Genomic DNA, 18,920 nt, shown 5'->3' on the forward strand with positions numbered 1-18,920 from the left:
CCATCCTCTAACCCTGCTTCACCTGAAGACTACACTTGGTCTTGACTCCCTTTGTGCAACGCCATAGGAGATCAACTAGTTTCATATTCAGGTAGAACGTCCCGAATCCGGCAACCTCAGGACCGAGGCCGAGCCGGTTTTCAGGTTCTTCCGGACTTCGGAACGTTTTTCTGATGTCCGAAGCCCGGAAACGCCCAAGCCCAGGTTGCGATATTTCCGGACTTCGGACATCAGAAACACGTGCCGAGTCCGGAAATGCCTGGGCCCAGGTTCCGGTTTTTGGTAAGCCTCCCTCAGGGTGTCCGGATTCTGGAACATTTTACGGATTCCGGACCCCTGCCACCAATCGTCCCGGAATCCGGATTCCATAACATTCCGGATTCTGTAACTCCAGATTTGGGACGCTCAACTTGTATAACGACAAGCGTTTGATTAAACTTGAAGTTCATGTTCACTCACTCCATTCTAAAATTATTATCTAAAGCTATTAAGTCCCTCATTATCTAAGTTAGATAAGTTCAATTGCATCATGTCTCTGCTGCACTTGACCAAAAAGGATACAGGTTTGTTTACCTTCTGATTGAACAATGTAGTTGAGGTCCTTGTTATTTAAGTTCTTTAGGCTTAATTAGGTTCTGTCTGAGCTGTCAAATGACTGACTACCTTTTAATTGTTCCTTCAGTATGTTGTTGGTTCAAGTGTGGCTGCTCGGTTTCCAAATGATAAGGATATTATGAACACCAGACTTTGCACCAGCTGACATTTTAGACAAAACAAGCTGTGTGTGCAACTGTGGTTCAGTACTCTCTGATAGATACTGAATTGTTTTCACTTTGTGTATTTGTTGATGCATATATATTGTGCTCATTAAGCTGATTGATGAACGTGCTGGAGAATGGAACATTTTCCAGAGGGAATGTGAAGCAATCCTAGGTTTCATGTTAGATGTAGCAGGCCCGACCGCATCGATGTGGTGTTTTCACTTCTCGTGTTCTCTATTTTAGTTTCCTCTCGGGCAGGGCTTTGCAATTTGTAGCAGTCATTGTTGAGTTTTAGAGATTTTTGCTCTGACCTTGAAGCCACTGAGATTCGAGGACTCTCAAAAAACTCTGCTTCATCCCCATGTTGGCTGGATTTGAATTCAGTGTCCGCAGTTGGAAGCATTTGAACTGACTTTCCGTCCCAGTCTACTACCATTAGTTTCTTCAGTCAAAGCTTCTAAATCTAAATAAGACAATTATTAAAGTCACTCTTAGGAGTAAATCAAGCTTTTGCATAATTGCGAGATAAATCCTTGAAGAGATGAATTGAGAAGAGATATTGTGGAACATCATAAAAATGGAGTTATGTTAAATTAATTCTTCAAATCAGTCATTAGTCAAATAAAGACTGGACTTATTTCAGATCCAGTAAAATTGAATAGAGTCTTTAGAATGGATTTTGTCCACCGCACCCCCTAAGGGTATTAGACAGGAGCAGCACACTATCCAATCCCAGGTAATTTTAATAGCATGCCCTAATGCAGACCCACCCCCTGGCAGGGTCTAGCTCCATTGGAAGGGGCAGGAAAATAAGGCTCAGTTGCAGAGCTTCCAGGTACTTGTTAGGACTTTATCTCCAACGGCAGCTAGAAAGTCCCAATTCGATCTGAATATCCTGGGAGGGGTAGGGATTGTTGATTTTTCTTTGTTTAAAAGCCACCTTGAAGTCTTCAATCAAAGACCCGCCGTTCACTAACATTTCCATGGGGCATTGTTTGGCCTAGAGCCTTGGCCCTGACTCGTGAACCCACGAGCAGGCCGGGATGCACAACTTGAAGAAGCGATCCTGGTAAAAAAGAAAGAAAGACTTGTATTTATAGAGCACCTTTCATGACCTCAGGACATTCCAAAACTATTTACAGCCAATTAAGTACTTTTGAAGTGTTGTTGCTGTTTTAATGTAGGAACTGCGGCAGGCAATTTGCTCAAAGCAAGGTCCCACAAACAGCAGACAATCTGCTTTTAGTTATAGGTTGAGGGATAAATATTGGCCAGGACACCAGGAGAACTCCCTGCTCTTCTTCGAATAGTGCCATGGGATCCTTTACGACCACCTGAACAGGCAGACAGACACTCTGTTTAATGTCTCATCTGGAAGATGGCACCTCTGACAAGGCAGCACTCCCCTAGTGTTGGACTTGATTATGTGCTCATGTTCATAGTAGGGCTTAAACCCAAAACGGAAGGTATTCTGCAGCTGGAGTGCAGCATTGCATTGACCTGATGCTAAACTTGTCCCAAATCCCAGCCAAGGGTTAATTTAAATAATTAGAGCAGGCACCCCACCTCAGCACAACAAAGAGGCCTACCCCACAGAAGTAGCAGATGCAAGGGTGGCACCTTGTCACTCTAAGAAGGGAGTACAAGGCATGCGTTGGACCAAAGACAGAGGCCAGAAAGTTTTTGTTAATTTCAACAAGTACTTTATGGTCTTTTTGGATCAATTGCTGTTTTCCTTTGCAGCTTCAGGCCCCACTTAGGGGCACAGTTGGTAAACCTATAAAATTCTGTCAGGCCTGGACAGACTAGATGCAGGAAGGATGTTTCTGATGGCCGGGGAGTCCAGAACCAGGGGTCATAGTCTAAGGATAAGGGGTAAGCCATTTAGGGCTGAAATGAGGAGGAATTTCTTTACCCAGAGAGTGGTGAACCTGTGGAATTCTCTGCCACAGAGGGCGGTGGAGGCCAGTTCATTAAATATATTCAAGAAAGAGTTGGATATATTTCTTAAGGCTAAAGGGATCAAGGGATATGGGGAGAAGGCAGGGACAGGGCACTGAATTTGGATGATCAGCCATGATCTCATTGAATGGCGGAGCAGGCTTAAAGGGCCGAATGGCCTACTCCTGCTCCTATCTTCTATGTTTCTATGTTTCTATACCTGCTCTCAGAAGACATAGGTTCTGCTGGGCCAATTCTGATGGGATTCCTGGGGAAGCCTAAGAATGCCCCTAACTGTCTGTGTAATGTAACGGGGACAGGCGGAAGGCGTGTGTGGAGTTACTCTATTGAGCACCAAAGAAGTTCAGGTGATGCCTGTGCCTTAGAGGCAGCGCCATCCTTGAAGAACCAGCTCAGATGGAAGCTCCACGAGAGAGCTTGAAGGACTTAGATGTCAGGTAATGGGAGCAGGATTTTTGAATTTTTGTGACAAATAGTAAGTTTTTAATCCACTTATGCTTGCTAGAAGCTGTGATTAGAATGGTCTTCTTGTTTATTTGAAGTTACCACCCCCTTGTAAATGTATTTGTTCTGCTGTGCCATAGCTATAATAGCATTAACCACCCAACCAGGAGTCTAATTTCAATGGAAAGGAAAAGCAGGCAGGGTGTATTATGGACACCCTATCTGCTACCGCCCATTTTGCTACATCTAACGAAGTACTTTGGAACTGTAGTCACTGTTGAAATGTTGGGAAACACAGCAGCCCAACCATCTTCAGCTACTTCATCAATGACTTTCCCTCCATCATAAGGTCAGAAGTGGGGATGTTCGCTGATGATTGCAGTGTTCAGTTCCATTCACAACTCCTCAGATAATGAAGCTGTCTATTCCCGCATGTAGCAAGACCTGGATGACATTCAGGCTTGGGCTGATAAGTGGCAGGTAACATCCGTGCCACACAAGTGTCAGGCAATGACCATCTCTAACAGGCGAGTGTCTAACCACTGCCCCTTGACATTTAATGGCATTACAATAGCTGAATCCCCCACCATCAACATCCTGGGGGTCACCATTGACCAGAAACTTAACTGGACCAGCCACATAAATACTGTGGCAACAAGAGCAGGTCAGAGCCTGGGTATTCTGCAGCGAGTGTCTCACCTCTTGACTCCCCAAAGCCTTTCCACCATCTACAAGGCACGAGTCAGGAGTGTGATGGAATATTCTCCACTTGCCTGGATGAGTGCAGCTCCAACAACACTCAAGAAACTCGACACCATCCAGGACAAAGCAACCCATTTGATTGGCACCCCATCCACCACCTTAAACATTCACTCCCTCCACCACCGGCGTACTGTGGCTGCAGTGTGTACCATCTACAAGATGCACTGCAGCAACTCACCAAGGCTTATTCGGCAGCACCTCCCAAACCCGCGACCTCTTCCACCTAGAAGGATAAGGGCAGCAGGCGCATCACCTGCAAGTTCCCCTCCAAGTTACACACCATCCTGACTTGGAAGTATATCGCCGTTCCTTCACTGTCGCTGGGTCAAAATCCTGGAACACCCTCCCTACCAGCACTGTGGGAGTACCTTCGCCACAAGGACTGCAGCGGTTCAAGAAGGCGGCTCACCACCACCTTCTCGAGGGCAATTAGAGATGGGCATTAAATGCTGGCCTTGCCAGTGACACCCTCATCCCATGAATGAATAAGAAAAAGAGCCAATATGTGCTCAGCAATGTCTCACAAAAAATGAAATAAAGGACCTGTTTTAGTGATATTGGTTGAGGGATAAATGTTGGCCAGGGGAATAGAGAAACTCCCCTTCTCTTTGAATAATGCAATGGGATCTTTTACATTCACTTGAGAGGGCAGCTGGGACCTCAGTTTAACATCTCATCTGAAGGACAGCAACTGCAACAGTACAGCACTCCTTCAGTACTGCCCTGAAGTGTCAGCCTGTATTAAATGCTCGACTCTCTGGAGTGGGGCTTGAACCTATGACCTTCTAACTCACAGTGCTGAGCAGTAGGTGGACTGGAGCAAGCACCTATGATGAGAGACTTCAATGTGCTAGCATGCATTACAGGATGAGACATTTGACGTGAGTGATGGCAGGTAACCTCTGGGAGAAGGAACAAAGTACCACGTAACACCCCAATTGGCATCGCTTTAATATTGGGGCAGGAATTTTGCATCCCAATGTTTTCTCCAAGATGGCCAGTAATGGTTTTACTGGCAGTATTTCAAGCTGCTGCTCAAGACCTATATTTTTCCTCATGGGTAACAGTGCTAGCTGTTCTTTTTAGCCAGTCCAGATATAGTGGCAGTCAAGCTGCTCCTGTCACCTGCATTTATTTTTTTATTAAATTAAGTGTTTCTTATTAACGTATGCCAGAGGGCAGTCAACATTTGTGGACCTGTAGCCCAACATGAGTCAGCACCTTCAGAGACAAGGGAACATTTTATTAAAAATCAACACTTGAAAATGAGAGAAATTGGTGAATAAAACTAAAATATCAACATTTCTAAATGCATACTGCAATGGCATCTAATGGTGCACCACGTATATGTTGAATGTGTCATTCCTACACGGCTTTCTTCAACAGCAGTGCACTAATAGACATACTGGAGAAATACCATTTAAAAAAAAAAAGATTCTAATGAATCATTAAGAAATGGGCCAAACCATGCAAACATAATTTGTATTTCAATGGTGAGCACTCAGGTGGATAATTGCTGGGCCAAATTGAATCTGTGTGTATCATAAACAAATAATGTTGCTTTTCATTGAGCAAAATGAGATTAAATTCACTGCTGAAGCACTTAGCGTTCTAGAGGACTTCTCAATGGAGTATTCTTACCCTTTTTTATTGAAAAAGTCACATATGGCAATCATAAGGTTCAATAAATTAACAAGGATGGAAATAATCTCCCAGGAAATGGTACTGCTTTCGAGAGAACTTCAGGCAAATTAGATAAAAATATTGCACTTAGTCATATATTGATTTATGAATAACTTTCCTTCCATCAGCTGTTAAATTATAGCTACAGATACTTTGATATTGAATTTTAGATTTTTATACAGACTTTCTTTGTAAGCATCAGCTTGGTTCAGTTGGTAGTACTCTTGCCTTGGATTGGGAAGTTGTGGGTTCAAGTTTTTTAAATTCATTCACGGGACGTAGGCATCACTGGCAAGGCCAGCATTTATTGCCCATCCCTAATTGCCCTTGAGAAGGTGGTGATCAGCCACCTTCTTGAACCACTGCCATCCATGTGGTGAAGGTGCTCCCACAGTGCTGTTAGGGAGGGAGTTCCAGGATTTTGCCCCAGTGACCATGAAGGAACAGCGATATATTTCCAAGTCAAATGTGTGACCTGGAGGAGAACTTGGAGGTGGTGGTGTTCCCATGCGCCTGCTGCCCTTGTCCTTCTAGCTGGTAGAGGTTGCGGGTTTGGGAGGTGCTGTCGAAGAAGCCTTGACGAGTTGCTGCAGTGCATCTTGTAGATGGTACACACTGCAGCCACGGTACGCCAGTGGTGGAGGGAGTGAATGTTTAAGGTGGTGGATGGAGTACCAATCAAGCGGGCTGCTTTGTCTTGGATGATGTCAAGCATCTTGAGTGTTATTGGAGCTGCACTCATTCAGGCAAGTTCCACTTCAAAACTTAACAGATAATCTAGGCTAGCACTTCAGTGCAGTACTTAAAAAGTGCTGCATTGCTTGAAGTGCCATCTCATTAAATGAGAAGTAAAACTGAGGCTCCACCTTCCTATTCTGATGGTTTGGGTCGACTTTAAAGACCCTGTGGCACTATTTGAAGAAGAGTAGTGGATTCTTCTGGATTCCTGGCTAACATTGCTTCCACCACTAATGCCGTAAGATTAACTGTTCATTTGCTCTTTGTTGAATCATACAGCACAGAAGGAGGCCACTCGGCCCATCGTGCCTGTGCCGGCTCTTTGATAGAGCTATCCAATTAGTCCCACTCCCCCACTTTCCCTATAGCCCTGCAATTTTTTTCCTTTTCAGGTATATATCCAATTCCCTTTTGAAAGTTACTTTATAAGGTGCTATATAAATTCAAGCTTTTTTTTGTTACATATGGGCAAAAATATTGAGCAAGTATCTTTTATATTATGTATTGAAGGAACAGAATCCTAAAAATGTTCATTATATCATTGTGAGTTTAGTATAATGGGAAAAAAAATTTAAGTACTTTATGGCGATCCCAGTAGGATTTATTTCTGAGGGTTTACATTTTCAATGAACCATAGCTGGAACTAATACAAATGCTATTAGAATGTGTTAAATCACTTGTGAGAATAGTATGCTAATTAAAAAGCCAAAGTGTTAAAATCCCAGCTGGAGACTCCCACTTTTGTCTGGCATTTGCAATCAGGCTTGCCATCCCGATCTTAGCCAAGCTGCCTGAATAGCTGGATTAGTTCCCTTCTCACATCACTCAAATCTAACCCTTGGGAGACAGATCAAGAGCAGCATTAAAAGTGTGTGAAGATATCTGCAGGATGAACTATACACCTGTCTACGTAAAAGAAATGACAAATTAGTTCTTGTAAGGCACTGGCAAGAAGTATCTTAGATACCATGGGGTAGATTTTGGCTGGAAGGAGGCTCCAGCCATCTCGTGGCACTATTCATTCCCATGCCGCCCGCGAACTGCATGCCCTGAATGGGCGCTCGCTGCAGTTGTCAACTTCGGGCTTGCGTAACATCAGGTGGCTCAGTTGAATCCTACAGGGGATAGGCGAAGTAGCCTGCAGTATGTTTGTGGAGCCAGGAGGAACATTCCTGAACTCCACAGTCCTGAAGGAGTATCATGCATATCACTCAAGTCTGATTCCATTTTTTTTAGAACCTCAACTCTTATTCTTTTTCCTTGGTTTATCATTCAACGCTTTGATGTCCTTTGACCCTTCTATAATAGTTATTTCATATCTTTATACTGGTAAACCAGTACCAAAAACACTACACTACCAAACTCACCTGGCAACCCTATATCTGGTTATACTCTGTTTATGGCTAAGTGTGCCTCTGACCTGAAGAAAATCTACAAATTTACCTGGTGGTCCGGGAGGTATGGAAATTCGCAGTCCTGGGCCTCTCTGGATACCCGCGGATAGAGGCCCATGTATCCCAGGGGCGTAGGCGGTTTGCAAGCTCCCCTGGGATCACATGGGCCGGACCAACCAATAAAAAGAAGGGAATCCCCATTCATACTTATGGGAGTTCTGTACAAACAGAATCACCATAAATATAAGAACATAAGAACATAAGAAATAGGAGCAGGAGTAGGCCAATCGGCCCCTCGAGCCTGCTCCGCCATTCAATAAGATCATGGCTGATCGGATCCTAACCGCCAATCTACTATCACAGAACCATCTCCTGAATCTAACAGAATTAGACACACGAAATAGGAGCAGGATCAGGCTACACGGCCCCTGGGCCCGCTCCGCTACCCACAGGGCCATGACCGATCCGAACCTAGACTCATGTCTAAATTCCTGCCCGCTCCCCGTAACCCTTAATTCCCTTTACTTCTAGGAAACTGTCTATTTCTGTTTTAAATTTATGTAATGATGTAGCTTCTACAGCTTTTTGGGGCAGCATATTCCATGGACCTACCACCCTCTGAGTGAAGTAGTTCCTCCTCATCTCAGTTTTGAAAGAGCAGCCCCTTATTCTAAGACTATGCCCCCTAGTTCTAGTTTCACCCATCATCGGGAACATCCTCCCCGCATCCACCCGATCCAACCCCTTCACAATCTTATATGTTTCAATAAGATCGCCTCTCATTCTTCTGAACTCCAATGAGTAGAGTCCCAATCTACTCAACCTCTCCTCATATGTCCATCCCCGGGATTAACCGAGTGAACCTTCTTTGTACTGACTCGAGAGCAAGTATGTCTTTTCTTAAGTATGGACACCAAAACTGTATGCAGTATTCCAGGTGCGGTCTCACCAATACCTTGTACAACTGAAGCAACACCTCCCTATTTTTATATTCTATCCCCCTAGCAATGAAAGCCAACATTCCATTGGCCTTCTTAATCACTTGCTGCACCTGCATACTAACCTTTTGAGTTTCGTGCACCAGGACCCCCAGATCCCTTTGTACTTCAGTACTTTCCAGTTTCTTGCCATTAAGATAATAACTTGCTCTACGATTTTTCCTGCCAAAGTGCATAACCTCACACTTTCCAGTATTGTATTCCATCTGCCAAATCTCTGCCCACTTACTTAGCCTGTCTATGTCCCCTTGCAGGTTTTTTATGTCCTCCTCACTCACTACTTTCCCTCCCATCTTAGTATCATCTGCAAACTTTGATATGTTACACTCGGTCCCCTCCTCCAAATCGTTAATATAGATTGTAAAGAGTTGGGGACCCAGCACTGACCCCTGCGGAACACCACTAGTTACTGATTGCCAGTCTGAGAATGAACCATTTATCCCAACTCTCTGCCTTCTGTTAGATAGCCAATCCTCTATCCATGCCAGAATATTACCCCCAATCCCGTGATTTTTTATCTTAAGCAATAATCTTTTGTGTGGCACCTTGTCAAATGCCTTTTGGAAGTCTAAATACACTACGTCCACTGGTTCCCCTTTATCCACCCTATATGTTACTTCCTCAAAGTACTCCAGCAAATGTCAAACATGACTTCCCCTTCATAAAACCATGCTGACTTTGTCCTATTAAATTATGATTATCCAAATGTCCTGTTACTGTCTCCTTAATAATGGACTCCAAAATTTTACCTACCACAGATGTTAGGCTAACCGGTCTATAGTTTCCAGCCTTCTGTCTACTGCCCTTTTTAAATAAGGGTGTTACATTAGCAGTTTTCCAGTCTGCCGGGACCTTTGCTGAGTCCAGGGAGTTTTGGAAAATTATTACTAATGCATCCACAATCCCTACCGCCACTTCCCCCAAGACCCTAGGATGTAAGCCATCAGGTCCAGGTGATTTATCCGCCTTGAGTCCCACTATTTTACCGAGTACCACTTCCTTAGTGACTTTGATCGTGTTTAGTTCCTCCTCCCCTATAGCCCCCTGAATGGGAATCACTTGAAAAATACACGAACACATGAAATTTTAAAAAATTACATATTTAAAATGAATGCCATTTAATTAAATATTTTAAACAAATTTTTTTTTTTTTTTAAATGTGCATGTTTTAACAGGGCTACAAATAAACTTACTTTATTGGATAGGGTTTTTAAAGTATAAATGAATGATAAAATTAAATTTTTCTATTTTTTAAAAACTCTTATGCTGGTAAAAGCAGTCCTTGTGCCGGCTTTTACCAGGCGTAAGAATTTCAAGGGCATTCGCAGAGCAGAAGTTGGGCGAATAGCGCAACTCTCCACTTGCAGGGGCCCTTTTCCCGGGAATGCAGAGGATCTGTCAAGAGAATTCTTGCAAATTGCAAGTTCTGGGTTTTCGCGCATGCGCTTCGCATGCCTAAACCCGGAACTTGCGTGGCCCTATGGGCGCGTACACACCTCATACACACCCGTGGGGGTTGGAAAATATGGGCCGATAGTTCTAAGGAGTGATATACCACATTGTGGTGAAATTAAATTGAGTTATAACATATGGTAATTGAATAATAATTGTTTTTATTGATAATTATATATTAATCTGAATTAGATCTGTAAAAGCAGGATGCATTAAGGTGGTTATTGAGGAATTTATATAAAGTGTAATGTCAGGCCAGATAACTTTATTAATCCAGTATCCTTTGGATTAATAACCACCTCTGGCCTGAGATTACAATTATATAGAGTGTTTTATACTGAAAATTAATCAAAGGACTTTGTTGTCTCCACTCTTTCGACTAAGTACAGACTGTCAAAGATATTTCTCTTGTTATGATATTCTGAACATTTGCATAATTCTGCTATGTTGACACTAGTTGTGGGTGGGCTCTATGAGTGGTGTGACGTACAACCCACTATCACATGATGTGATGACATGAAATGGTTTGAATTCATTGGTTATTCAAGGAACCAAATAGTAGCAGATATATTAGTATAACATACTAACTGTGCCTTGGAAAACTTTAAAGATTTACATTAAATTTCTGATAACAGTGTCCCATTACTGAAAAGAAAGCCAGTGGGACAATTAGCCCAAACATTCATGTCTTCATACTATTTAATCTTACAGTGAGACAATTTTAACCTGCCCTACCCAGTGTAAACAGAGCAGCCTCAAACTTGCAGAGCCGACCTCATCGCTGAATTTACTCTCCCAGTCCGCCCGCTGCCATCTTGTGTAAGGTCCTGAGAAGGGCAGCCCAAGCACTCGCCTGTTCCGGCATTACAGTATGCAAATCGGAGTGCTATGATGTATATGGGACCCCAGTTCAATTTTTAGGTACCAATGGGTGGAGCGTTTGCCACGCACATTCTGCCCATTAGTACCAAGTGTTGAGTGGCTTAACCAGTGGGACCACTGCAAGCTGCTCGCAAAAAAGATATTCCTCAAAAAGTCTCAAAAATTATTTGCAATGATTGTAACGTGATTAATGTATGCAATAATCGTCATACATGTAATATTTCTTAAGATGCTGAGTTATCACACAAGGCTTTATTCGATGACAGTTTGACCCCTTTAACTGTGCTTCTTACTCCCAAATCAGCAAAATTGTATCTTTCATGTCAAAGAAAAATTAAAGATCCTACTAAAAGTCAAGCTTTTCATAAAATGTATTGATTATTCAAAGCAATATTGAAATAATAGTCACAGTGAATTGATTGCAGCTGTTAATCTTCAAATAATAAAGTAATATTTTTACACTGAATTTTCTTTAACACTATTTCAGGAACAAGTGATCCATATGTGAAGTTCAAAATAGCAGGGAAAGAAGTTTTCAGAAGTAAAATAATTCATAAGAACCTCAATCCAGTCTGGAATGAAGAAACTTCTCTTCTAATAGAAAACGTTGCAGAACCTTTGTACATAAAGGTAGGTAAAAATCTAAACAGCCTGTACTCTGTGGTTACAGGTTAGAAAACGTCGAAGGGGTGAAGTTGGTCTTGGGCGATAACGCAAAACAGGCAATAGCAAATCAGCAGCCTGTTTTGCATCCCGCCCGAATTTCTTTTCCACTAATGTCAGCAGTAGATGAGCGCAAGGTAAAGTGACAGGCGGGTGAAGTTTGACAACATGGTGGCAACGCAACATGGGCAATAGCGAATCAGCAGCCAGTTTTACACCACACCCTATTTTCTTTTCCATTAAAAGCTTTATGGTCTCGCCAAAAAACAATTTAATCCCCACAGAATCTCATTCACTTTCTAATGTTATGTATGCCATGAACCCAGATGAATTGTAAGATTACACCTTTTCCCACTTTACTTCTCCTGTATCTCAAACAAACATAGCCAACATAAATCAAGGATGGATCCGTGTGATCTTGAAACCTTATGTATTTTTACATCAGTCCAGAAAATTGTACAAATTGTTGCCTATTGAGTGAAAAACTTTGAATTAACTAGCTGGCACACCAAGGCAGACCTCAGCAGGCCATACAGCCACAATGTGTAAATATTCTGTGCTAGTTGTATTGCGTAGGAGATTTCAGTGTTTCGGCAGGACATTTCAAAGTAGATAGAAAGAAAAACTGAAAATACTGGAATCTGGAATAAAACCAGAAAAGGCTGGAAATACACATTAGTATCTGAAAAGAGAAAAAAAAATGATTTGGGTGGATACCCATCAGGACTGATACAGGGAAACCCCCCTACTTATGGGGCTGACCAAAACATAGGGGGAGAGGAGAACAACAGGTATAGATAATGGGGTAATTTTCACTGTCAGCTAAGAGCCTCACCCACCAGTTGTACATTTCAGGAAATCACAGACATGCAGTCAGCGATTTCCCAATAAGCGCAGGCAGCAGACAAGGCTCCCTATAGGTAGCACAGCCTCAGAAAATGAGTCCTTGACTGTCAGTTTAGTTCAGTTGGTAGCACTCCTGCCTTTGAGTCAGAAAGTTATGGATTCAAGCCCCACTCCAGCACTTGAACAAATAACCTAGGCTGGCAGTTCAGAGCAATACTGAGTGAGTGCTGCATTGTCAGAGGTGCTATTCTTCAGATGAGACGTTCAGCCATCTGCCTGCTCAGGTGGATGCAAAAGATCCTAATGCACTATTTGAAGAAGAGCAATGAGACTTGCCTGTGTCATGGACAGCATTCTTCCCTCAACAAACAAAAAGTGTATCTGGCCATTCATTCATTTACTGTTTATAAAACTTTGCTGTGTGTAAATTTGCTGCTATACTTACCTACATAACAACAATGACTGCTCTTCAAAAATAATCTATTGCCTGTATAATGCTTTGGAACATCTTGAGGATGTAATAAAGCACTATATAAATGTAAGATCTTTTTTTCTTAAGTGTTCAGATTTGCTAGCTTTTTTTTTATAAAGAAACAACTTTTATAGCCTGTGAACAATTTTTCCAAATCTGGAAATAGGTGAAAATGCTGGAAAAAATACAAAAATCATCTCAGTCAGTTGATGAAAGGCATTAGAAAAGTAAAAAGTGAGTAAAATAGCTGCAAAAACAGAAGGCCACAGTGGAATGTGAATGGGAGTATCTTTGGGATGTGTGCTCCACCTGGTGGCTATCATAATTATTACACTAAATGATTTATTATTTCATAATACTGTACATCAAACTCACTCTCAATCCATCTGATCTATTTACTTTTGTTCACCTTTAAAGTGTCATCTTTGGAGAGACTTCATTAAATGCTTCATCTACTTTCTCCTTATAGTTTTAATGATTTGAAGTGACAAAGAGAGGAAAATTGAATAAATACAAGACTATACATCATTTTCATACTATTTTTAAATATGTTTTTGAAGTATTAAGTTTTATAAAAGTGGTTGAAGTTGGCAGTTTCCCAACCCCTTTTCAAGTGGCTATGCCAGACCTTGGCTCTATCCTGCGGGAAGAGGAGCACAGATACCATCACTATTACTCCTGACACTGGTATGCAAACACCTCTCATCCTATGATGTTTATCAGGCTCCCAATTGTTTTAACGGTTTTATACAGGCAGCATGTATGGACAGGGACTTTTCCCACAAAGTCTGTGCTCCATTTTTGGGCTTTTACTCTAGTCTAGGGGATGGAATTCCCTGTGTATTTATCCCTAGAGACACATGTAAATCAGGGTGTAAAGCAAATACCCGACGTAAAAGATCAAGGAATCTCGAGTGCAAGTGTGTTACACACGTAATTACACTACACGTGAATTTCCTCGCTTTTTTATGCCTGTTTATTGATCCTTGTGCCCAAATGCATCTCAGCTCATTGAAATGACTCCATCCCTCCCCTCCCTCCCGGCTAAAGAGTCATACATGCAAATTTCTTGCAATTACACTGGTTCAAAATGGGTGTAAATTAAGCCGATAATTTTAGCTGTAGCAAGACATTTGGGGGGAAAATTCAGTTGGTTAGCACCTCCTGTTAGTGCCAGCAGCTGGTGCTAACAGGGTGCTGATGCAGTAGCACGGGGCGAGGCGAATCCAGCACCGCATGACAAATCCGGTCCCCCTGTTGCACTGCCGGTACGAAGTACCGCCGGAGACTTCAACACCAGGCAGATCGTGATGTCAGTGAGCGTGCCATCAGATGCCCGATCTGCAAAATTGCAAAATCTACGGCAGAGGGAGCATAGACAGTCAGAAATACGGGAACATGTGCACAAGGGGACGAGGAGGGCCATCAGGGCTCTCACCAGGAGACCTTGCCCTCCGAGGGTATTCCGACAGCACCTCTCCTACCTTCAATGAAGCGAGGAGCAGTGTATTAGACAGCTCCGCATCACCAAGGTGGTGGTCACAGAACTCTGCCAACTCCTCCAAACAGACCTCCAGCCTCACATCAGGATGACTTAAACCCCAGATCCCTTTTGCTCACCACATGCCCATCATACCACCCCTGTGTCATGCCATATCACAGCATCCTCCTGGGTGCAAAGGTGAAATGAGAGAGACCACAAAATATTGCAAACTCCATGAATAAATTTATGCATAAATGTGGTGTATGTGCCTTTAAGAGCCCCTGTGTACTGTAATGCCGGTAGTGGCCACTCGGGCTATGTAAGCCTGTATAGTGTCTTGTATCTTTTAGTTCACCTCCAGATTTTGTTCAGTAAACACCTGTAAACCAACTCCTGCATGCCGTGTCTTCATTAACACACGGATACAACAGTGGCGACGAATTGGAAACGGACTTACCTGCAATTCGGCAGCACCTCAAGGAGATCGATTCCTCAGACGAAAGTCGAAGAAAAAAAAAGAAAAAACTGTGGTTTCACCAGCTAGCCGGGCTGGTGGCAGGTACTGCAATAATCCTTCCTGGGCGGCGGGCTGGGGCTCGATCGGCTGGCTCTGCAGCGGGGCCGAGCAGCGAAGGTGGAGGCAAACAGAGACGGAGGGTGGAGCACTCGGGAGACGGCCAGCGCTGCAAAGCAGGTCGGCGTTCGGACCAAGCAGAGGGAGGGAAAAGTCCCAGAGAGTCCGGCGGGTACGAGTCTCCAACTATTAAAAAAAATATCTGTATAAATAAAAACCGCGGAGAACAGCGTTGTCAGCAGCGGCAGCGGCGGGAAAGCGCGGGAAGCGCCATTTTTTCTCGGCAGGGAAGAAAGGAAAGCGCGGGAGGCGCCATTTTTTTTTTCAGGATGCCTAAGACTGGCAATATTACTGCTTTCAATAGTGATGTAGAGGATTGGACCACATATGTGGAAAGACTGGAGGTATATTGCACAGCGAATGAAATAGAGGATGATAAAAAGGCATCGGTACTTCTAAATCTAATGGGCGCAAGGACATACGGGCTGTTACGAAACTTAATCACTCCAACCAAACCGATGGACAAGAATTTTAAGGAGATTGTTGATACCCTGCAGGAGCACTTAAACCCAACACCGCTGCTGATAGCGGAACGATTCAAATTCTTCAGGAGGAATCAGCACAAGAATGAAAGTAACGCTGATTACCTCACCGAATTAAGGAAGCTGTCAAAGCACTGCCAATTCGGGGCAGGACTGGCAGATTCTCTTCGAGACAAATTCGTCTGCGGTCTCCTAAGTGAAGGAACATAGAAAAGGCTACTTTCTGAGAAAGATTTAACACTGGACAAGGCTTTCAGTGTGGCTGTATCATATGAAGCAGCAGCAAGAGGAGCTGCAGAGATACAGCAAAAGCCACAGGACTTCGGCACCCACGTAATGACACAGGGTTTCGAGAGATGTTATCGCTGCGGCAGATCCACCCATGACCAGAGGGACTGCTGGTTCAAGGACAAAGCATGCAGGCAATGCGAAAAGATGGGACACATTGCACGTGTGTGCCGATCTGGAAACAAAAAATCCACTGACAGAAAAAAAATCAATAAGGAAAAGTACAGAAAGGTACAAATGATGACGGACAGTAGCTCCGAAGACCAGAAGAGTGATAGCGACTCCGGAAACAAGAGACTAAGCTGTCTCAAATTACATAATGTAATTGCCAAAGAAGATTACCAGACCATTTGGGTTACCCTCATGATAGCGGGGTCCCCAGTTAAAATGGAGTTAGATACAGGATCAACTCTGACCGTCATAAGTCGACGGGATTACGAGCGGCTATTTCCGCATATACCTTTGAAAGACACATCCATTATCTTGAAGACATATACGGGGCAGAAAGTATACCCCAGAGGGAAAATAAGGGTGCCTGTTGTATACAACGGCAAGGAAATACAGAAGTTGTATTTATACGTTCTACAAGATGGTGGTCCACCGCTGTTGGGACGTGAATGGATCAGGAAGATACGTTTAGACTGGCACTCCATTCAGGCATTGACGGTGACCAGTAAGAAAAAAAATGATGATGACGTCATACCTGAACAATTAAAAGACATCTTGGCCAACGCCAAAGAAGTGTTTCAACAGGAACTAGGAACCTTGAAAGGCGTCACCGCCTTGATAAAAGTGGAAGATGCGGCAATTCCCAAGTTTTTTAAGGCAAGGCCGGTGCCATACGCAATTCGTCCAGCCATCGAGGCAGAGCTGGAGAATTTGGAAAAGGCAGGCGTGTTATCCAAGATAGATTGGAGCGAGTGGGCAACACCCATCGTTCCGGTCATGAAGAAAACGTTGAATAATGATAAATCTGAAGAACAGAGAAAAATTCGCATCTGTGGGGACTTCAAGGTGACTGTAAACCCGGTCCTTCACACGGTACAGTATCTTCTTCCGAGGATAGAAGATATTTTCGCCTCACTATCCGGAGGGAAACGTTTCACCAAAATTGACTTGGCACCGGCATATCTACAGATGGAGGTTGAGGAGGCCTCTAAAAAGTATCTCACAATAAACACACACAAAGGCCTGTACCAGTACAATCGACTGGTTTTCGGAGTAGCATCAGCTCCAGCTATCTGGCAAAGAGCTATGGAGCAAGTCCTGCAAGGGATTCCGGGGACTCAATGCTACCTAGACGATATCCTTGTAACAGGAGAAAACGACAACGAGCACCTTGCCAACTTGGAGCAGGTGCTCACGAGGCTGAGAGAACGGGGCCTACGAGCAAATCGCCCCAAATGCGAATTTTTCCAGAAACAAATATCATATTGTGGCCACATAATTAACGAAGAAGGGTTGCATAAGTCACCTGAAAAAATTGAAGCGGTCATAAAAGCCCCAGCACCTGAAAATGTCTCACAATTAAGGTCGTTCCTGGGATTGATAAATTACTATCATAAATTTTTACCGAACTTGTCAACTGTTCTGCACCCTCTTAACGCACTGCTACAAACGGGAGTAATTTGGAAATGGAACGAAGACTGTAAACGTGCCTTCCATAATGCAAAGGCTTGATCACGTCCAAGGAAGTTTTGGCTCATTACAACCCATCACTGCCAATCAGACTGGCGTGCGATGCATCCCCTTACGGCGTGGGAGCGGTATTGTCGCATAGATTCCCTGATGGCTCGGAGCGGCCGATAGCTTTTGCGTCACGCTCATTGAACTCAGCTGAGCGTAACTATGCCCAGATCGACAGGGAAGCACTCAGCCTGGTATGGAGAGTGAAGAAATTCAACCATTACCTACACGGACAAAAATTTACCTTGTTGACTGACCATCAACCCCTCGTCTCCATATTCAACCCTAAAAAGGGCGTTCCCATTATGACAGCGCAAAGGCTACAGAGGTGGTCCCTTTTCCTAGGGGCACACCAATATGACATAGAATACAAAGGATCAAAACAGCATGGAAATGCTGTCGGTTTATCACGTCTGCCGTTGCCAACGGTAGAAGAGGCACCTACAGTGGACCCAGTGGAGATGTTCCACTCAACCATAGTGGAATGTCTACCAGTAACAAATTCTGCCATTGAAAAGGAAATGAGAAATGACCCGACTCTCTCACGAGTCTATGATTTAACGGTGAAGGGATGGCCAGCACATGGCGAACCACTGTTGCCAGCATTCTCGCAAAGAAGAGAACAGCTGTCAGTGTGCCGAGGAACCTTGATGTGTGGATCCAGAGTGATGATTCCACCCAAACTCCAGGATAAAGTGCTAAAGGAGCTTCACGAGGGGCATCTGGGTGGAGTGAAAATGAAGAACCTAGCCAGAGTGTTTGTGTGGTGGCCAGGTATCGATGGAGAAATCGAAGAAATGACCAAGGGCTGTCTAGGATGCCAGAAGGTCCAAAACGCCCCACCACAAGCCCCTCTACATCCATGGGAGTGGCCCTCATCTCCATGGCAAAGGGTACACATCGACTTTGCTGGTCCATTTATGGACTCAATGTTCTTAATCGCGGTTGATGCACACTCCAAGTGGCCGGAGGTAATAAAGATGTCCTCCACCACCACGGAAAAAACCATCACAGTATTAAGGACCATATTTGCCAGGAATGGGCTGCCTGAACAGATCTGTTCTGATAATGGACCGCAATTTGTGTCCGAAGAATTCAGGAAGTTCTTAAAAAACAATGGGGTTAAGCACTACATGTCCGCCCCATACCATCCCGCCACCAATGGATTGGCTGAAAGTTTTGTCCAGACCTTCAAGGCGGCCATAAAGGCCATGGGTAATGAAGACATAAATCTACAGCATAAGGTAGATAACTTCTTGTTTGCATACAGGAATGCAACGCATGTGGTTA

General features: G+C 43.6%; 1 protein-coding gene across 5 annotated transcripts in view; it reads left to right on the forward strand.

Moving 5' to 3' along the window:
- Window positions 1-18,920, forward strand: part of mctp1a (multiple C2 domains, transmembrane 1a) — a 960,306-nt gene that overhangs the window by 343,861 nt on the left and 597,525 nt on the right. For all 5 annotated transcript variants that reach the window (XR_015078481.1, XM_085988645.1, XM_085988632.1 and 2 more), the window contains one exon: window positions 11,564-11,706. Coding sequence is in view for 4 of the 5 variants with exons in the window: in XM_085988645.1 (XP_085844771.1) it covers window positions 11,564-11,706 (143 nt within the window). In the remaining variant the exon portion in view is untranslated. The remainder of the gene's footprint in view (window positions 1-11,563; window positions 11,707-18,920) is intronic.

Source organism: Somniosus microcephalus, chromosome 1, assembly GCF_052327205.1.
Source record: "Somniosus microcephalus isolate GS21.2 chromosome 1, FLI_Smic_1.0, whole genome shotgun sequence".
Classification (NCBI taxonomy): Eukaryota; Metazoa; Chordata; class Chondrichthyes; order Squaliformes; family Somniosidae; genus Somniosus; species Somniosus microcephalus.